Here is a 20,257-nt window from a genome sequence, read left to right as displayed (position 1 = left end):
GCTTTGTGGAACATAGTTATTAGAATCGAGCATGGCATCAGCGTCAGTCTGTTGCAATCTTACTTAGTAACATTAGCGCCCGTTAATCGAGTCCACTAATGATAGGAACCTGAGGAATGAAAACTGGATGTGTGTGTGCCTAGCGAAGAAGAAGAAGAAGCAGAAGAAGCGCTACTGGCTATTTGATGTGTTTTATGTGCGCGCACTTTCGTTGGCACAGCTTCAAAGCGTCCTTCGAATACGAGTGCCGCAGGCGTGTGAGAAAAAGAGAAATGTTTTAGCTTTAAAGAGAAATTGTTTAGTTTTTAATTTATCATTCATGTTAATTGTATTTATTTAATTTTAATTCAAATGTGTACCTTAATATTAAGCTTACATTACTGTATGTTACTTATCTAACTGTAATTTTTAAGTTCGCTAGTTTGTTAGTCAGTGAGTCAGTCAGTCAGTGAGGCAGTCAGCCAATTAGAACGGTCAGTCAGTTAGTTATTTTTTGTCGCATTAAGCTGGGCTGGGCTGCGTTAAATTATGAATATTATATCCAAGAATGTGCATTATAATTAAAGATGAAAAACTAAGAGAATAACTTATATTGATTGTTCATTTGTTTTATATAAATATGTATGTAGGCTTACTTGAATGCATGGACACTAATTTAAGCAAATCTGTATGTGTTGGTATTTATTAAACATATATACATATATGCTACTAACTAAAATGATAACTGCAATCCCCCCTCTCAAAATAAAGTAACTCACACTCACTCACGGTTTACCCCCCAATACCCTTTAGAGATCCCTACAATTTATAATAACAAATAACTACATTGTACTATATGTATTGGCGCAAGCAGTACCAAATGAAATTGTCACCGTTAAGAGTGTTGAAAAAATACCCAAAATGCAGTTAATAATAATAAAAAATACACAGAATTATGAGAAAAACAGATTACAAATTCACGTTGATGATTATAGCATGCGCGTCCCGGCACTGGAATATTTGCACTCTGACAATGCCAGTTCGGCGCGCATTTTCTAAAGTGCGGTATGTCTGATAAGCTTGCAAAAATATTGTAGTTTGGATTCGTTGAAAGTAAGGAGTGTGCTGAAAAATCAATAAATATATCGAAATATATGAAATGGATTGTTTCAAATTAAAATAACTGCTGTTTTTATTTGTCACAAACTTGGTTTGGTTAATGAATTTTTGCAGCAGTTGAATATAAATCTCATAATCAACAGACGACCGACCAACGATGACGGACCCTGATTTTAATCCTGGCAAGTACCTTAATTCGATCTGGATCAATTTTATTGTAGTAGAATTTGTGGCGATAAAATGGCTGTGGTTTCATTATAGATCACATCGAAAAAACAGCGTGTTCTTCGAGAGATAATAGTTTTTGTTGGATTTGGTTTGGAATATCTTGGAATATCTGAACATCCGATTGACATTAGAATCTTTTCGGCTTTTTCCTAATTCTTAGAACTCCAACGGGAAATCTCACTGATTTTTAACCCTACGGTGTTCTTGTAGAACTGTATTGTCTCAATCCGAACGTATGACTAAGTGGCTGAGCATCAAATTGAAGTTGCGATGACGAAAATAACAACAAATTTAAACAATCTTGTTATTATTTTGTAAGTTTTGGAGGAAACAAGTGGCCTCATTATGCACATTCACGCAAAACAGCAAAACAATTAAGTAAACGGTGTCAAAATTGAGATGAACGTAAACCTAAATCGAATTGTTGTTGTATAAATAGTTGTAATTTTCAGTTAATAGGATTTTTTTTATATTCACTTGTCCTTCAAACAAATAAGTTTTACGATAATTGAGCCCATACCCGACTCCCTGATGGGTTAGAACCCTCTCTCTATTTTGTAATGCGTATGAACTTCAATAATCGAAATAAGATACGAGCTTAGAACACGTTTTGTGCCTGCTAATAAAAGAAGTAATAAGCCTAAATAGATAAGTAGCGTTTTGCAAGCTGACTGCAAAAAATCTAAAACTGGAGCAATAAGTCATTCAAATAACAATAAATACCCAGAATTAAGTTGAAATTTGCAATATATAAGCGCTACTAGGCGCGCTTGGCGTACATTTGCTAAATATAGCACATTGGCTACACTGCTTAGAGATGGCTGCACAGTACGCTACACGTATTTTCGGTGAGTTATTGAAATGTATTAATTTTGAAAAAATTTTAACGTCAATTCTTTGTCATTTTCAGCGACAACTTTTCTGGTTTGCCTCTTGGGTGATTTCACCTCATCCTTTGTGGTGTCAACGCTCTTTGGCGGCATTATCAACAGCAAATTATCTCTTCTAAACCCAGCATATCGTCCAGTCGGTGATACTGGGCCAGTCACATTTCCACCCGTAATTTATGTGATTGTAGCCCCGAATGTCGGAGAAACTACAACAGTCGGCAGTGTGCCGCCAACTCCACCAAGCGCTCCTCAAGAAGTTGTTGCATCTACTGTCGCACCGGAAACTGTCGGTCAAGACACTACAACGCCTGTGTTGGAGATTCAACCCACCACGGCAATTCCTGCTGGAACTCCTGGTGAAGGCAATGGAGAAGCTATTGAAGGCTCAGTTGAAACTGAATTAACGTAGAATTGCACCAGAAATTTCCTCAGAAACATAATCTATTCTTATGCAGCAATTCGTACCCTGTGAATTTACGCTATAGACTATTTGACAACTAATATGGGATACAGTATTGTATTTAGTAGATATCGGGAATTTATTGCACCTTTACAAAGACTTTGAAACACCTCAAAAAGTATTGATTAATTCCATATATTTAAATTAACGAACAATAAATTTCACCAACGGTTTAATTACTTTTAAATATCTGTGTTTATTGTGGATAATAATAATCTTCTTCTTCTCGTTAATAATGGAGAAATATAGACCAAAAGGTAACCCAATTGTTATATTTCTAGATTTCTTTGAGCTGTTATGCCTTATAAACGAGATATTCGGTGATCTAGTATAATCCACCATCAACTTTTTTAGTTTTGTAGATGTTTATTTGGTTCGTATTCAGAGATTTGATCTCATGCGCGTGTTTCGGCATAATTTGTCGGCTCTCATTTAAATTACATAAGAATACATAAACCTAATAGATAACACTAACTAATTACATTATGTTAAACTCATTAATATGCTAATTAATTGTGTATCGTCTAACGTGTGTATATAAATAGTACGGATATCACATGAAGGCAAACATTTCAATGACATTGTTTTCAACACTTCAGAACATGAATTTCAAACTGTTGCTTGCGTTAATAGGTGAGTCTTTAAGTTCGGGTTTATGATTTCGTCTTAGTACACAATTAACAATTTTCTGCATTTAGTTTTCCTCGCCTTGTTCTACGATGCCACCGCTTTTGGTTTTGGACTGCTTAAAAGCATAAAAGATATCTTATGTGGCCAAATGACGGCAACAACGACCACGACGACGACGACAACAACACCACCAACTCCACCAACGATCTTGAATTTGACGCAAAACGCAACAGGCGCCTTGGGATTTATTGTGCGTGTACTTAGTGAGAATCTCGCGGACCCATCCTGGGGAGCACCGGTGATATATGCGCCTATTTTCAACTGGGCGCAAACGACAGCTAACGAGTCGAATACTTGAAATGGTCAAATATGTGCTCCAACAGTTTAGTGGTTCAAAAAGTGATTAATTTCAAATAAAATTCAGTCCCAGTTATTGATATCCCTGTATTTTGGTCTACCAAAGAAAAACCCTTAAAACCGGTCATGCCAACAATTTCAAATCAATTTTAGTTGTTCGTCCACAATATAAAAAATTTATTAAACATTATTCTAGATAATAAATTGATATGGATATTTATAAACTATTAAATAATAAATGCAACAGATTTTTAGGAATGAATGACTTTTACAGCCTCCACCGTCGTCATTGTGTCTTATGCTCTTTGTTATAAATTTCAGCGAGTTTAAACTTCTGTATTTTGCCAGAAGTAGTCTTTGGGAAATCACTAACGGTTATCACATAACGGGGCACTTTAAAGTGTGCCAGTTTTCCCTTGCAAAACTCTTTAATGTCGTCATGCGATATCTTGGGTAGGCCATCGTGTAAGCGCACGAAGGCACACAATTCCTCACCCATTCGTTCACAAGGTACACCGATCACCTGGAAGTTGAGATAATTCGCATTGACTTATTGAAGGAAACATTTACAATGGTTTCACTTACGTGAGTTTCGCAAATGTCCGGATGCGTGTTGAGAAAGTCCTCAATTTCCTTGGGAAATATATTCTCACCGCCGCGTATGATCATCTCCTTCAGGCGCCCAACAATGCGACCGTAACCATCTTCTTGTAAAATGAACTGATCGCTGCGTTCGAGATAAAATCTTACTATTACGATTAAAACATATAAAATTACACTACTCACCCAGTTCTGAGCCACTTATCTCTGCCGATGGTCTCTTTAGTTTTCTCCTCGTCCTCATAGTAGCCCAGCATCGTGGCATAGCCGCGCACGCACAGTTCACCACGCTCGCCGAACGCCACTGTCTTGCCCTCAGCGTCGATCACCTTCGCTTCGACGTGATCTTGCAGGTGTCCGACGGTATTCAAAATTTGTTCCTTGCTATCGCCAGGGCGGGATTGGAAAATGACTGCCGTTGTCTCGGTCATGCCGAAAACCGTACGCACATGCTCCAAACCGAGCACATTTTTAATGTCCAGAAATAGTTGCGGTGAGCATGGTGCTCCACCCGTGATTGCCATTTTTGCTGTCTTCAGTGGCAGATTTAACTCTCTTTGCTTCTTAATGAGATCGACATACATCGTGGGTGTGCCATGGATAACGTTGCATTTCTCATTGACAATGGCATGTAACGAATCGGCGGGATTAAAACTTGCAGCGGGTAGTATCAAAGCACTTCCATGTGACATTGCGGCCATGATGGTGATGACAACACCATAAGCGTGGAAGAGCGGCACTTGTACACAAATGCGAGAATTGTTGTCCAGTTGATTTCGATTACCAATGTGTATGCCGTTATTAACGAAGTTATAATGCGAAATAACCGCTGCCTTAGGTTGACCAGTGGTACCGGAGGTGAACTGTATATTGCAGCTGCTATCTGGTACAACATGTCGCTGGAGTTTTGCGATCTCATCGCGGTCAGCAGAGTTACTCAAATCTAGCAATTCGTTCAAAGTAACTGTACCTTTCAATTTCTGCGGTGTGTCAACAACAACATACTTCAAGTGTGGCAAATTGGCACTCTTTATACAGCCATCAACACTGTCGGGTAACTCCGGACAAATACCTTTGATAATTTCATAGTAGTTTTGTGTCTTAAAGCTCTCCGGCATTATTATGGCTTTCACTTTGACCTTCTTCAGACAGTACTCCACTTCGGGTCCCTGAAAGGCGGGGTTTATACCCACCGACACCAAACCGGCGCGAGCTGCGCCCAACATCGTCAGATACCAATGCATATTGTTGGGCGCCCAAATCCCCACATGATCACCTTGCTGCAAACCGAGTTTCAAAAGACCGGCGGCTATACGATCCACATCCTCAATGAGGCCGCGGAATGTGTAACGCTTTTGTTCGTGACACGAAACAATGGATTCCGTATTGCCATACTCGGCAGCAGCGCGTTCTAGTTCCTGACCAACACTGCGATAGACCAGCGGATGCTTGCCAATGTAGTGCAAGTGGGCGGGGTGAAAGTCGTGCGCTTTAACAGCCGCTTGGATTTGTGTAGATAAGCTGTGTGTGGGAGTTAATGTGTAAATTATAGAAATGGGTGTATCTAAGGTAATGAGCACAGCTGTCAATTTTCAACAGATTACGCCAAAACAAACATAGATTGCATTTGTAATAAAAAAGTTTATGGAATTATATTGTTGTTGTTTTTTTTTATTGTATTCGTGTGCTGCTCAATTAATTAATAGCTCAGCTTGCTTTTAGATTAGTACGATGAGATAATAAAGTATAAATGATAGCAGTAATACTTTGATTAGATTATAACAACGGCAGTGAAATGTGTATGTGTTTGTGACACAAGTGAAGATTTCGATTAAGTCGAAACTATCTATTTTGATTTAAGTGGAATGGGTTTATGTTCGCCGATACTGAGTATGTATATATATGTATATGTATATATATGGGCATCTCTGTTATGGGTTAATGATCTCATCTTTCGCAAAAATAAAAACTATTTATAATTTTACATTTTATATAGGGCTAATATTTGAGTGCAAGTCAACTAGGTCTTATGAGTGTTTATGAAGAGGTGCCTTACGATAATAATTGGACTAAGTGATTCATTGGACTACTCCTTGAAATGCTCTTTTGTAATGTAGTTGCATGTACATATCCACATCAGATCGTCGCTAACTAGGTACCGATCGTCAACGTAATTATGAATATCCATGAGAAAAAGTTTAATGAAATGCTAATTATATAATTATACAAATGCCGTTTTCTCTTTAAATAAACATGTGTGCATATGCATAATTGAAAATAAATTTTTTCAAAATAAATTTTCCACTTTTTGTCATACATTTTTCCATTTAACTCCAAATGTGACTTCGAAAGTGATACCCCCTAGGTATTCCGAAGTGCCGCAAAGCTAAAATATTATATATGGTATAGCAATTGGTAATTGGCTTCGTATATCTATCGCCCACGTGGAGTACTATTTTAATGAATTTTTGAAGTACTCGCCTTTTTGGAACAGTAGCAACTCTTCTTTAACAACGAAATCCTTAGACTATATACATATGTACATGTAAATATCTATATTGACTATCATATTAATATTACACTTGCTGCCAACCGCAGCTAATTTATGGCCTACTATATATGTAAACGTGTTCAATGTCTGTCTTTTATGAGATAACGAAATCTCGCCATGCGCGAAATATAAGAGTCAACGCGAGTGGAATTAATTAATATTGAGTCGTTAAACAAAGGGGTTTGTTGTGGACAGAACGCAACAATTCAGATAAGACGCTTTTTGGTATATATATATGTATGTATATATGTCAGTATATCAGTGTCTGAAGAAAATTGCGCCACATGCTGGAGGAGTGTGTAAATAAACTCGCGGGAAAATGTACAAAAGTCTTTAAAGTAAACTACTCCATAAGGAGTGGAAATTGCAACTAATTTTAATTCCAACATTAAAATTTTTGAAAACAAAATTCTATCATAGCAGGAAGAGTAAAAATCATACATTAAGGCAGTAGTCTAGTTTACAGGCTTCAAAAAATCGATTTTTTTGTTTTGTTTTAAATCTCTTCCAAAACTATCCAAGAATATGTCTTTAAAATTCCAGTGGCCAATTTGACATATTTTCGAAGCTAGAGCAGTTTTAGTGGCCGAGCGTCGAGCAGGTGCGAATGCTCAGGCAGAACTTTAAAGCGCGTTTTCTCGAGTTTTCATTTCCACAAGTGTTAGAAACCGGTGCCGGCGATAGCAAAAAGAATATATGTCCGATCGAAAAAAACCAAAGTGATCTAGCTTCATTATTAAATTGTCTTCCATTTGAACTAAAAAAGTTGGACAAAAGTATTATTTAAACTACTTCTTTTGCAACTTAAAGTCAATTTTTTTCTTAAAAATGTGAATTTTTTTTCAAACTTCGAAAAAATTTGGAATTTTATAACTTCTTCAGTATTTTTTTAGTTCATAAAGAAAAGGAACTTATAAAAATAAAAAAAAAATTTGGTTCGACTGTTTCAGATTCATCGCACTACCTTCTTCACTGGCACCGATTTACAAGTGCAGACGCTCCAGAAAAATAGATACTTACAGCATTGAAAAAATTTCAATATTTTTTAATAATAAATACATATTGTTTTTTAAGCCTTAAATATAGTACCGCAATCATTTCCTTCCCTTTCAAAAAAAAATTCTAAAAAACGCTTTTTTTCGGCTTCTAAAGCAGACTACTGCCTTAAGAAACATAAAAGACCTTAGCGCCTGGTTATACTCGATATCTTTACAAGATAGAGCGACTTTGGACTCATTTCGGTCCACTCTCGGACTAGTTACATGTGACTGTAATAAATCCATGTAGTTAATATATTTGTATATACACCGATTAAACTCCAACCAGATGTATTTTCCATTTCTATTTTCAGGGTCGTGAATTAATAGGCTTATAAGTAAATCAAAAAGCTTGGCCTTACATGTACTATAAATTTACATATTTACATATTTCTCATACGAATTCAGGTGCGCGAAATTATTGCAGAAATGTACCTAGGCATTTGCATCGAAAGAATAAATTGACATTTTTACTTTTGAACATTCTCCGCAAATAATATGAATATGCATATAGGAGTGCTGGTGCTTATATAAGAATTGAGGAGTATTGTACAGATATCTAGTAGGCTTGGCCGGCGATTCGTGAGATCAAGTCCTCTTAGGTGATTTTAGTGTGTGAGTGTGTCCTTTGAGGGTTTTTCTGTGTAAGAAATCCTTGGAAGGACATTCAACTGAAGAATAGACTTAAACATCGCTTCGTCGGAAGGACTCAAGGACAGCGGAACAATTTAGAGATCTGTGTTCTCGTGCAGGATAACATTGAAGCAGCTACTCTACTATGAGTATATTTAAAAATATAATATATAACGCACTCTAAAGACATAAGCCATACAGTAGAAGGTCAAACACTGATTGCAATAATCATACGCACAGAACTCAACGTTGCGTAATCGAGTTTGATTTCAAACAAATATTAAATTTCTCTAATATGCAACATCTTCCCGGCTGTCACTTGAACTAAAACCAACGCCATACTCACCAACGCAATTGTGATCCCGAAAGGTGTACATTATTCGCCAGGATACGCTTGCTGACGAGTCGAGAGATTGCCTGCAGCTTCTTTTTCAACATCTCGTTAACTTCTATTTAAGCAGGTAAATAATAAACGTATAAAAGCTACAACAATTTACAATGCAATTATTTTATAGAATTATCCAATTATTCAACCAATTTGCATTAATCACTCATTTGTTCGCTTGTGTGTACAGTAATTTGATAAAATGATTGGCGTGAAATCGTTGCGATCTGCCACGCGTACACACAAGGTTTAGATAATTTTTTTAGTTAAAACTTTTGTTTCTTTTGAAATTCACCGTCTGTTTATTGTCGGTGTAGTCGAGTTGAAGCTGGTTGTGTTAGCACGACGTCGCGAGAACGACTGAACGCTCCGGCGCGTGTCAAACACTGCTGAGGCGTACGGTCCGGTTCTCGCAAGCACGGTCTTTCATCGTGTTGCTCATGTATTGGTAAATGATAGGATATTCAACGTTACCATCAGACGAGAGTTTTTCCTACCCAATTTTATATAAATACCAAAAAAATGTATTTATCTAAAACTTTTGTAGGGATGTAGTGTGCATTCTTGAAAATTTATACAAAATATAGCCAAGTTTTCTATAAAAAATATTAGGCGATCCGTGACGACTTAAAATTTGTACCAGATAATCTCTCTACTTTTGGGGAAAAAATGCCAGCATTTTTATTTTCACTTGGATCAAATTGGCAACGCCAACTTGACTTAGTTAATCAACATGAATTGATCGTTTTGGCAGCCATATACTCAAACAGAGCGCATTTTATACCGACTGAGTTCTTTTATCTCTGTTTTGGTTTATAATCGAGACAATAAATGCAAATAAATAACCGAATAATAATAATTTGATAAACCCAGCAGCAAAAACAGGTTTCGTTAATATTTTTAAGTAATTTATTCTCCAATTACCTTTGGTAATACAATTTTAATAATTTTAACAAATTTATGAAATAAAAAGATGACGAATATTAGTGCGAGCATCATCTTACTTTCTAATAGACAAATACTGCTTTTACTTTTGCATTTCATTGTAAGCCTCGGCGAGTTTGAACTTTTGTATTTTACCAGAGGCAGTTTTGGGAAACTGATCTATATGTATGATATAGCGAGGTACCTTGAAGTGTGCCAACTTTCCTTTAGCGAATTCCTTCACTTCGTCATGTGTAATGCTCGCGACGCCATCTTGCAATCGCACAAAGGCGCAGCACTCCTCACCCAAGCGTTCATCTGGTACTCCAATGACCTAAGTAAACGAGCAACACATAAATTTGGACTCAAGATTCAACTAATCTTAAAAGGAATAATTATGTACATGCGCTTCAAGGATTTTCGGATGTGAGTTGAGAAAGTCTTCGACTTCTTTGGGGAAAAGATTCTCTCCTCCACGTATGATCATCTCCTTCAGTCGTCCCACAATACGTCCATAGCCGTCTGCTTGCAGAATGAATTGGTCGCTGAAATGGAACAAAAAAGAATGAATTTTTCAAATACCCACATTTTTGGTCCCTTTCTTAAACTGAAAAGTATTATGCCACATCGAGCTAGAGATTCTTTGACCTACCCGGTTTTAAGCCATTTGTCATTACCGATGGTGTCCTTAGTTTTCTCCGCATCGTCGTAGTATTCCAGCATGGTCGCATAGCCACGCACATAAAGCTCACCCGGTTCACCGAATTGCACTACACGGCCTTCAGCATCGACCACTTTCACTTCAATGTGATCCAATAGATGTCCTAAAGTGTTCAACATTTTGTCCATATTATCACTTGGTTTGGACTGGAATATCACGGCTGTGGTTTCAGTTAAGCCATAAACGGTACGCACATGATCCAGACCTAGAACATTCTTTATATCCAAGAAAAGCTGAGGCGAACACGGCGCTCCGCCAGTGACGGCAATTTTCGCCGTCTCTATCGGCAGCTTTAGCTCTCTCTGTTTCTTGATTAGATCAACGTACATGGAGGGTGTGCCATGGATATGGGTGCATTTCTCATTGACAATGGCATGTAACGAATCGACCGGACTGAACCCAGCTGCGGGTAGCACCAAGGTACTGCCATGTGTCATCGCTGCCATTGCAGTTATAACAACGCCAAAGACGTGAAAAAACGGCAATTGCATACAGATGCGTGAACTGCTGTCAAATTGATTACGGTTGCCGCTGTGGATGCCGTTATTAACGAAATTGTAATGTGTCAGCACAGCAGCTTTCGGTTTGCCTGTGGTGCCAGAGGTGAACTGTATATTGCAGCCACTGTCTGGTAGAACATGAAACTGCAGTTGTTTGATAGCCTCCCGTTCAGCTGGGTTACACAAACCGAGCAAATCGTCGAAAGTAAGCGATCCCTTCAATTTGTTAGGCGTGTCGACAATGACGTACTTCAAATGTGGCAGATTGGCACTCTTTATGCAGCCATCAACACTGTCGGGCAACTCCGGACAAATACCTTTGATAATTTCATAGTAGTTTTGTGTCTTAAAGGTCTCCGGCATTATTATGGCTTTCACTTTGACCTTCTTCAGACAGTACTCCACTTCGGGGCCCTGAAAGGCGGGGTTTATACCCACCGACACCAAACCGGCGCGTGCTGCGCCCAACATCGTCAGATACCAGTGCATATTGTTGGGCGCCCAAATCCCCACATGATCACCTTGCTGCAAACCGAGTTTCAAAAGACCGGCGGCTACACGATCAACATCCTCAATGAGGCCGCGGAATGTGTAACGCTTTTGCTCGTGACACGAAACAATGCATTCCGTATTGCCATATTCGGCAGCAGCGCGTTCGAGTTCCTGACCAACACTGCGATAGACCAGCGGATCCTTGCCAATGTAGTGAAAGTAGGCGGGCTGAAAGTCGTGCGCTTTAACATCTGCTTGTATTTGTGTAGATAAGCTGTGTGGGAGATAATGTAGAATTTATAGAAATGGGTGTTTCAGATAAAGAGCACAGCTATTACTTTTCGACAAATTACATCAAAATAAGCGATATAATATATAGTATCGAAGTAGGGTTGATACGTGTGTTGCTTCATTAATTAGTAGCTCAGCTTGTTTTTAAATTAGATCAATGAGGTAATAATTCGAAACTATCTATTTTGATTTTAGTGAGCTAAAAATCCTCTTAGGTATTTTTTATGTGTGGGTGTGTCCTTGGAGGAGTTTTCTGAGTTCTGCTTGAAAGGACTTTCATCTAAAGAATAGACTTAAGGACCGCTTCGTCGGAAGACTCAAGGACAGCGTAAACATTTATAGAGCAATGTTCTAGTGGAGGATAACATTGAAGAAACTACTCTACAATGAGTATATTTATAAATATAAACTGATATCACTTTTGCAAGGTACATTTTTTTCCAAGAAAGCAACTCCATCCACATAGAGTTCAGCGTTGCGTAATCGAGTTGGATATAAACCATACGTCCTGCATGCTGAAGGTCCTAGAACGGTTTATTGATATACACATGAAAATATTCATGGCGGATACTCTGTCGACAACCCAACATGCTTATATAAAAGGCAGGACAACACAAACACCCCTTCACGAGATGGTCAAATAAAACAAACTATATCCTCCCAAAGAATGGAAAAAAGGTGCAGTCGAGAGGAGACTATCATCTCAGTATATGAACGGGGTATACTTCTAGGATCTTGACATCTCGCTCTCTTTCCGTCTACCAAACACATTTAGGATCTTCGAAGCGGAAGTACTAGGTATAAAGAAGGACTGTGGTGCGCTACTGAACAATTGCGAGATAATAGAGAAAGTGAATATTTACACAGACAGTTAGGCGGCATTGTTAGCTCTGACGTCGCCAAAGATCAATTCGAGCACAGTCAATAACTGCAGGAAGGCTTTGAGCTCACTGGCAAGAAAACTACACCTGTTCATAATATGTCTTCCCGGCCACAGGAACATTTTCGGAAACTAAAAAGCAGACACTTGGATAGGAGCTCCTCAGGATGTATCCGAAGCGGAGCAAATTCCATGTCCATCAGGAACTATCTAACGAGATCTTCACACACAGTACGAGAAGATTGCTGTCACTTGACGTAAACTCCCCGCAATACTCACCAATGTAATTGTGATCCCGAAAGGTGTCCATTATTCGCCTGGATACGATTGCTGACGAGTCGTGAGATTGTCTGCAGCTTCTCCTTCAACATCTCGTTAACTTCTAATAGTGAATGTATAAGAGCTACAACAATTTGCAATGCAATTATTTTATAGAATTCTCCAATTATTCCGATACACACAAGGTTTAGTTGATTTTTTAGTTACAATTGTTGCTTCTTTTTAAATTCACCGTCCGTTTGTTGAAGGAGTAGTCGAGTTGAAGCTGTTTGTGCTAGCACGACGTTGCAAGAACGACTGAACGATCCGGCGCGTGTCAAACACTGCTGAGGCGGACCGTCTGGTTCTCGCAAGTACGGTGTTTCATCGTGCTGCTCATGTATTGGTAAATAAATGTCCTATATAGCGTTACCACCAGACGAGAGTTTTTCCTACCGAATTTTATGTAAATGTCAACTAATGTGTGTCAGTGATCGGGTTTTTAGGAATTTGAGGTCCAACTCTCTAGCAGACCATAGCAAAGCACTTTATAAAAAATATCAGGCGTTCCAAGACAACTTAAAATTTAGCATTTTTACTTTCATTTGGATCAAAGTGGCAACGCCAACTTGACTTAGTTAATCAATATAAATTGATAAGAAATATACTCAAACAGAGCGCATTTCATATTTACTGAGTTCTTTTATTCTATTTTTTAATAATGTTGAACAATTTTACAAATAAAAAGATGACGAATATTAGTGCGAGTCTCATCTTCTTTCCAATAGACAAATACTGCTTTTACTTTTGCATTTCGTTGTAAGCCTTGGCGAGTTTGAACTTTTGTATTTTGCCAGAGGCAGTTCTGGGAAACTGATCTATAGGTATGATATAGCGAGGTACCTTGAAGTGTGCCAACTTTCCTTTAGCGAATTCCTTCACTTCGTCATGTGTAATGCTCGCGACGCCATCTTGCAATCGCACAAAGGCGCAGCACTCCTCACCCAAGCGTTCATCTGGCACTCCAATGACCTAAATAAACATAAATTTAGTCTGAAGATTCTGCTAATCTTAAAAGGAATAATTATGTACATGCGCTTCAATGATTTTCGGATGTGAGTTGAGAAAGTCTTCGACTTCTTTGGGGAAAAGATTCTCTCCTCCACGTATGATCATCTCCTTCAGTCGTCCCACAATACGTCCATAGCCGTCTGCTTGTAGAATGAATTGGTCGCTGAATTTGAACAAAAACGAATGAATTTTTCAAAAGCAAGTGTGTAACCCACATTTTTGGATCTTTTCTTAAACTGAAAAGTAATACGAATCTTACATGTACACATCGAGCTTGAGATTCTTTGACCTACCCGGTTTTAAGCCATTTGTCATTACCGATGGTGTCCTTAGTTTTCTCCGCATCGTCGTAGTATTCCAGCATGGTCGCATAGCCACGTACATAAAGCTCACCCGGTTCACCGAATTGTACTATACGGCCTTCAGCATCGACCACTTTCACTTCAATGTGATCCAATAGATGTCCTACAGTGTTCAAAATTTTGTCCATCTTATCACTCGGTTTGGACTGGAATATCACGGCGGTGGTTTCGGTTAAACCATAAACGGTACGCACATGATCCAGACCCAGAACATTTTTAATATCTAAGAAAAGCTGAGGCGAACACGGCGCTCCACCCGTGATTGCCATTTTTGCTGTCTTCAGTGGCAGATTTAGCTCTCTTTGCTTCTTAATGAGATCGACATACATCGTGGGTGTGCCATGGATAACGGTGCATTTCTCTTTGACAATGGCATGTAAGGAATCGGCCGGACTGAACCCAGCTGCGGGTAGCACCAATGTACTGCCATGCGTCATCGCAGCCATTACAGTTATAACAACGCCATAAACATGGAATAACGGCACTTGCACACAGATGCGTGAACTGCTGTCGAGTTGATTACGGTTGCCGATATGTATGCCGTTATTAACGAAATTGTAATGTGACAGCACAGCAGCTTTCGGTTTGCCTGTGGTGCCAGAGGTGAACTGTATATTGCAGCCACTGTCTGGTAGAACATGAAACTGCAGTTGTTTGATAGCCTCACGTTCAGCTGGGTTACACAAACCGAGCAAATCGTCGAAAGTAAGCGATCCCTTCAATTTGTTGGGCGTGTCGACAATGACGTACTTCAAATGTGGCAGATTGGCACTCTTTATGCAGCCATCAACACTGTCGGGCAACTCCGGACAAATACCTTTGATAATTTCATAGTAGTTTTGTGTCTTAAAGGTCTCCGGCATGATTATGGCTTTCACTTTGACCTTCTTTAGACAGTACTCCACTTCGGGGCCCTGAAAGGCGGGGTTTATACCCACCGACACCAAACCGGCGCGAGCTGCGCCCAACATCGTCAGATACCAGTGCATATTGTTGGGCGCCCAAATCCCCACATGATCACCTTGCTGCAAACCGAGTTTCAAAAGACCAGCAGCCACACGATCAACATCCTCAATGAGGCCGCGGAATGTGTAACGCTTTTGTTCGTGACACGAAACAATGGATTCCGTATTGCCATATTCGGAAGCAGCGCGTTCCAGTTCCTGGCCGACATTGCGATAGACCAGCGGATCCTTGCCAATATAGTGCAGGTGGGCGGGGTGAAAGTCGTGACCTTTAACGGCCGCTGGAGGTTCTGCAGATAAGCTGAATGAAATAATAAAAAAGGACCACATAGATAAAAACCATTAGAAGACAAACAACGATTTTTTTTATAATCATGATTAGAGTAGATTATTTGTTTATATTAATAATTTATTTAATTTTTTTATTGATAGTTTGTTTGTGTTTAATATTATAAATTGCAGAAATCGTGTGTAAATATAGAGTATAATAATTTGCTTTGTAGTTAGCCGTGCGATTTTAATGATATTCAATATGTAGATGCGTTTGGGTATTTATTATACTCTATATGCATGTAAACGCTACTCACCGCCGGAGACAAATGCGAGAACGCTGTCTGCCCGATCTGCTGAGCACACTCTTGTAAAAGTGCTGAGTAACGGCGAATACTCTGATGCTCATCGCGTCGCGAACAATCAATTAATTCAAGGTGAAGGTTGTCTCTATTTGTCAACGGCACAGATCTCTAAGGTAGTCTGAGTCTGAGCAATACTATATGTTGTTGCTGTTTACACGACGCACTGATAAACATAGATACGACACTTGTAACGACGATAAAATACTGTATGACACGTGTTCTTCTATTTATTAAATTTGATACACTGCGGTTGTATCTATTATTAATTTAAGTGGAAATTTTTCACCCTTTGCCGACGACAGCCGAGTGTGATAGTACGGGGTCTACAGTGAACACACCAGTATGCCACCAACAACAGTCAGAGCACAACTAAATTCGCTTAGATTATGTTGTAGAAAATAGAGCGCTGCGTGCAATAAATTGGAGAGCATTAGAAGTGGCTACTTGAGACATATGGACCTAATTAAATTTCGTTCGTGATTATTAGAATTATGTTAGTGTGGGAATATTGCGTTGTTCAGCTGTATTATTGTAGAAAATTAGAATTATGCGCTTTGTTTACTATGCACTCTCTGAGCGCCCTGATCTCGCTACAGTAGTGTTTTTTATTTGTTAGGGTCACTATTCCGAGTGACTATTGGGTTAAAGCAGGTGGTTTACGTTGCCTTGCGTACATACTCACAGATATATACATATGTCTACATTCTTATCAAATGCGTTCTTCAAGATTGCGAATTAACTTTTATTGAAGTAAACAAAATACTCTTTAGCATTTCGGTTTGCCACGCCTTCTGAATACTAATTTCGTGTATCCCAAACTAGTGGAATATTTTTTAGACGTGTGGTTTGCATTAGGACAATACTTTTTCGGAGTTGGTCTGTTTGACAGCTGTTACTTAAGTTATACTCAGTAAGTTATACTCAGATGGCAAACCATCCCATAATTAACAGACTTACTTGGGAACAACGTTTATTGTTCACATACGGCCCCAATCGCTGCAAAAAGTGGTCGAAAGTTGGGCTTCTCGGTTGGAATTTATTTTGAGCCAGCCACTGCGTTCTGTTGCCCGAAATCATGTTTAAAACATAATGGTGAACCTTTATCTTTATAATAAAGCTAAATTCATAACAGTGAAGTATATACGTTTTCTTTCTTCTCGGAGATCACATACCTAAACAGTTTTATTTTAATGGATTATTTTTCTTAGTGTACTCACCCTACGCCCTATGTTCGATCTAGGAACTATGGGTATGTGTCTACACTACACTACACTGCTATTTTAAGCCCACCCATAACAAATTCAAGCAAATTATTTGAAGTTACTAAGTATATGCGAGAATTAAAAACAAATTCATGTTGAACTTTGAGCACTTTCTTTATGCCATTGTAGATAATTGGCGTCCATAATGAGGTATATAATGCTCGAGCTGCACTTTGGAATGTATTTATTTATGTATTATGAAATACTCTCTATTCTCTTAAGAAAGATTGAATTGATAGAGATTTCTTAAAAGAAACGTCTCTGCTATATAATCTGAGTAGTAATATATGAATATAATTTACACTGCAATGCTCATGAATGTGATTTGTTTTCATAATATTATATTCATATAAATGTGTGTTATACTCAAGCCTTAGGTTTTTATCTATTTTTGTCATGCATTAACGTCTTTATTCAAAACTTTAACGACAAAGACCGATTCAAATTGAAGCTTTTTCATGCTTAACGACTTTAGCAGCGTGAGCGCTGAGCGTCAAGTGATCGTGCTGCTAGAGCGCACCACGAAGTTAACAGACTTGTTGAGAACGAGCGCTAAATAACATGTGTAGAAAGAGTAATAACTTGTCGGTGTAAATATTAATTGACTTATCTGAAACACCACATCCAACTAATAGAGCATTCGCCGCTTTAAGAGCTTACGATCAGTTCTCCAGTTTCAACGCAGAGATACCCCAGGCTTTGGCGCGAGTTAGCTATGCGCTAGCACAGACCAGTTGTTTAAATCAGTACACAAGCGAACGTAGAACGGACAATACTTAGAGCGAAATTTTTATTTTTTTTTATTTTTGTTGTATTCTAAATTCGTAAAGCAGAAATATGCAAATATATTCATGTATTTTCAGTGTTATTGGGCACTCTAGAAAAGTAAATGCGAAGCGTAATATCTCGAAATTGGCCGCTTATCAGTTGCAAGTGTGTAAACGAAGGTGATTGCTGCTGACCACTTTATATCATGAGCAAACTGCTAAACAATTTATTGGCTTTCAGCTACTCGGAACTAGCTTATTTCCATCAAACAGGTAAGGAGCCACTACGTTACAGCACACTGGGCGCGGAGGTACAAAGGGCCGCTGCGAAATATGGAGATCGGCCTGCGCTCATTTCGTGCTACGAGAACAAGCGTTACACCTTTGAAGAGCTCAAGTTTGAAGCTGAAAAGCTGGCGGTGAAACTGCAAGAACTGGGCATGCAGCGCGAGGATGTTGTGGGTCTCTGGATCACGAACAAGACGCAATGGTACATTGGTTATTTGGCCTCACAGCTGGGCGGATTTGTGACCGCTTGTATAAATCCAGCGCTGCAGGCGCAGGAACTCAGCTATGCGTTGAAGAAGGCCAAAGTTAAAACGCTAATAACTACGGAAAAATGCGGCAAACAGAACTTTTATGAAATCTTGAAAAGTATATTACCAACTGCAAGTGCCAAGGGATCTCTTGCCATTGATGACATAGAATTTCCATATTTACGACACGTTCTCATAGATACCGAATCCTCATTGGGAGAGTTCATAAATTGGGCTGAATTGCTGAGTCAAACGTCTTCAACGCAAGCTAAACTCATCGAAGAGTTGAATGAAAATGTGAAAAATATTCGACCGGAGAGCGCGAGTAGCATACAATTCACTTCGGGCACCACCGGTCTACCCAAGTTAGCGGTGCTGAGTAACTTCAGTTTTGTCAATCAAGGCTACTATTTTGGACGCTCCCTCAAGATACACAACGCTCACAAGTATATATGTATGACATTGCCTATGTTCCACGTCTTCGGTTTGACCGTGTTGAACGCGGCCATAAGTCATGGCGCTACAATAGTGCTTCCCAGTCCTACATTCAATAGTGTGGCGGCACTGGAGAGTGTGGCTAAGGAGGGTTGCAACCTCATATCGGGCACGCCAACGATGTATGTAGATATGTTGGAAAAGCAGAAGGTCTTGAAGAAAGCGGTACACACATTAGAGCTCGGTGTTGTGGGTGGCGCGGCTTGTTCACCCGAGGTCTATGCGCAAACAAAAAATATATTAAACTTGAATTACTTCTTGATCGGCTATGGCATGTCAGAAGGAAGTGCCGCATTCTTCATGCAAGAGGGCACAGAGAGCTTGGAGGAAGCGTGTCAAACTGTGGGACGCTTGTACGATCATGTTGAGGCGAAAGTCATCGATGATAAAGGAGAGGTTGTGAAGTTGGGAGAGGCGGGTGAATTATGTATTCGTGGCTACTTAGTAATGACGGAATATAAAGACGATGAGGACAAAACCAAAGAAACACTGGATAAGCACGGCTGGCTGAAAACAGGGTGAGTGCCATGTGAATAACGGGTTTTTATTCCACTGCTATTTTCACAATTTGCTTGACGCTTATTTTTCAGTGACAAATTCATACTACAAGCTAACGGTGTTGGGCGTATTGTTGGACGTAAGAAGGATATTATAATTCGTGGTGGTGAAAACATATATCCAAAAGAGATCGAAGACTTTCTGGACACACATGAGGACATCGTAGAAGCGCAGGTAAATATGGATAGATACCGTTACTAGCGATTTCTATTGCACTTGTGTTGTGCACTTGTTCTGCAGATAATTGGTGTGCCCGATGAACGTATGGGTGAGGAGATTTGCGCATATCTACGCTTGCGCTCTGGCGCAAATACACTCACCGAGGAGGATGTGAAGAAATTCTGTAGCGGTAAAATAGCGCACTTCAAAGTGCCGCGCTATATACGATTCGTGGAAGAATATCCGAAAACCACTTCGGGAAAAATCAAAAAGTTCGAACTGCAGGAGTGGTTCAAAAAGGAATCGGAGAGTTAGAATAGAACGTATTCGAGAATGCATACCAAAGAATACAGGTTATTGACATTTCTATTGTATCTTCACTGACTGGTGGTAGTTTTTGTGTTTTTTTATTTACATGAATAGTGTTTTTTATAAAAAAAAAATAAAAAAAAATACACACAATTTTTTCTTATTTTGCTTAAGGCGTCCTTTATATAAGATCTTCGATGAGG

The 20,257-nt window shown here is 39.1% G+C and overlaps 5 protein-coding genes across 6 annotated transcripts; 2 read left to right on the top strand and 3 right to left on the bottom strand.

Moving 5' to 3' along the window:
- Positions 1-1,406: 1,406 nt before the first annotated feature.
- Positions 1,407-3,741, top strand: LOC105209727 (uncharacterized). The gene is made up of 3 exons (XM_011180302.3): positions 1,407-2,174; positions 2,237-3,309; positions 3,375-3,741. The coding sequence occupies exons 1-2, from the start codon at positions 2,144-2,146 to the stop codon at positions 2,623-2,625; spliced, it is 420 nt and encodes a 139-aa protein (XP_011178604.2). The 5' UTR covers positions 1,407-2,143; the 3' UTR covers positions 2,626-3,309; positions 3,375-3,741.
- Positions 3,742-3,808: 67 nt separating this feature from the next.
- Positions 3,809-9,221, bottom strand: LOC105209724 (medium-chain acyl-CoA ligase ACSF2, mitochondrial). The gene is made up of 4 exons (XM_011180298.3): positions 8,831-9,221; positions 4,450-5,784; positions 4,249-4,390; positions 3,809-4,186 (listed from the first exon to the last, which is right to left on the bottom strand). Exons 1-4 carry the CDS (start codon positions 8,920-8,922, stop codon positions 3,950-3,952), a joined length of 1,806 nt encoding a protein of 601 aa, XP_011178600.2. The 5' UTR covers positions 8,923-9,221; the 3' UTR covers positions 3,809-3,949.
- LOC128920395 (medium-chain acyl-CoA ligase ACSF2, mitochondrial-like) lies at positions 9,076-13,296 on the bottom strand. Of its 2 annotated transcripts, XM_054227576.1 has the most exons (5): positions 13,139-13,296; positions 12,957-13,080; positions 10,446-11,780; positions 10,197-10,338; positions 9,076-10,127 (listed from the first exon to the last, which is right to left on the bottom strand). In XM_054227576.1, the coding sequence occupies exons 2-5, from the start codon at positions 13,046-13,048 to the stop codon at positions 9,897-9,899; spliced, it is 1,800 nt and encodes a 599-aa protein (XP_054083551.1). In that variant the 5' UTR covers positions 13,049-13,080; positions 13,139-13,296; the 3' UTR covers positions 9,076-9,896. The 2 variants fall into 2 exon arrangements, with proteins under 2 accessions (XP_054083551.1, XP_054083550.1); XM_054227575.1 differs by having other exon boundaries at positions 12,957-13,295.
- Positions 13,297-13,617: 321 nt separating this feature from the next.
- Positions 13,618-16,358, bottom strand: LOC105209725 (medium-chain acyl-CoA ligase ACSF2, mitochondrial-like). Its single transcript, XM_054227577.1, has 4 exons — positions 15,921-16,358; positions 14,300-15,634; positions 14,028-14,169; positions 13,618-13,967 (listed from the first exon to the last, which is right to left on the bottom strand). The coding sequence occupies exons 1-4, from the start codon at positions 16,010-16,012 to the stop codon at positions 13,737-13,739; spliced, it is 1,800 nt and encodes a 599-aa protein (XP_054083552.1). The 5' UTR covers positions 16,013-16,358; the 3' UTR covers positions 13,618-13,736.
- A 1,559-nt stretch (positions 16,359-17,917) lies between these two features.
- LOC105209726 (medium-chain acyl-CoA ligase ACSF2, mitochondrial) lies at positions 17,918-20,173 on the top strand. Its single transcript, XM_011180301.3, has 4 exons — positions 17,918-18,177; positions 18,239-19,546; positions 19,619-19,760; positions 19,827-20,173. Exons 1-4 carry the CDS (start codon positions 18,068-18,070, stop codon positions 20,058-20,060), a joined length of 1,794 nt encoding a protein of 597 aa, XP_011178603.2. The 5' UTR covers positions 17,918-18,067; the 3' UTR covers positions 20,061-20,173.
- The last annotated feature ends 84 nt before the right edge of the window (positions 20,174-20,257 follow it).

This window comes from Zeugodacus cucurbitae, chromosome 3 (genome assembly GCF_028554725.1).
Source record: "Zeugodacus cucurbitae isolate PBARC_wt_2022May chromosome 3, idZeuCucr1.2, whole genome shotgun sequence".
NCBI lineage: Eukaryota > Metazoa > Arthropoda > Insecta > Diptera > Tephritidae > Zeugodacus > Zeugodacus cucurbitae.
The sequence above is the reverse complement of the archived record's forward strand: the minus strand, read 5'-3'. Positions and strand labels throughout refer to the sequence as shown.

Bases quoted from the DNA above. Each gene is read 5' to 3' on its own strand.
- LOC105209724 (XM_011180298.3), bottom strand. From the start codon at position 8,922: ATGTTGAAAAAGAAGCTGCAGGCAATCTCTCGACTCGTCAGCAAGCGT. The intron at 5,785-8,830 runs GTGAGTATGGCG...TCCCACACACAG, and splicing joins TCGGGATCACAATTGCGTTG to CTTATCTACACAAATCCAAG. The intron at 4,187-4,248 runs GTAAGTGAAACC...CTCAACTTCCAG, and splicing joins CGGACATTTGCGAAACTCAC to GTGATCGGTGTACCTTGTGA.
- LOC105209727 (XM_011180302.3), top strand. From the start codon at position 2,144: ATGGCTGCACAGTACGCTACACGTATTTTCG. The intron at 2,175-2,236 runs GTGAGTTATTGA...TGTCATTTTCAG, and splicing joins GTACGCTACACGTATTTTCG to CGACAACTTTTCTGGTTTGC.
- LOC105209725 (XM_054227577.1), bottom strand. From the start codon at position 16,012: ATGAGCATCAGAGTATTCGCCGTTACTCAGCACTTTTACAAGAGTGTG. The intron at 14,170-14,299 runs GTAGGTCAAAGA...GTTCAAATTCAG, and splicing joins GACAAATGGCTTAAAACCGG to CGACCAATTCATTCTACAAG. The intron at 13,968-14,027 runs GTACATAATTAT...ATGTTTATTTAG, and splicing joins CGAAAATCATTGAAGCGCAT to GTCATTGGAGTGCCAGATGA.
- LOC105209726 (XM_011180301.3), top strand. From the start codon at position 18,068: ATGCAAATATATTCATGTATTTTCAGTGTTATTGGGCACTCTAGAAAA. The intron at 19,547-19,618 runs GTGAGTGCCATG...CTTATTTTTCAG, and splicing joins CACGGCTGGCTGAAAACAGG to TGACAAATTCATACTACAAG. The intron at 19,761-19,826 runs GTAAATATGGAT...CTTGTTCTGCAG, and splicing joins AGGACATCGTAGAAGCGCAG to ATAATTGGTGTGCCCGATGA.
- LOC128920395 (XM_054227576.1), bottom strand. From the start codon at position 13,048: ATGTTGAAGGAGAAGCTGCAGACAATCTCACGACTCGTCAGCAATCGT. The intron at 11,781-12,956 runs GTGAGTATTGCG...TCTCCCACACAG, and splicing joins TCGGGATCACAATTACATTG to CTTATCTACACAAATACAAG. The intron at 10,128-10,196 runs GTACATAATTAT...TCGTTTACTTAG, and splicing joins CGAAAATCCTTGAAGCGCAT to GTCATTGGAGTACCAGATGA.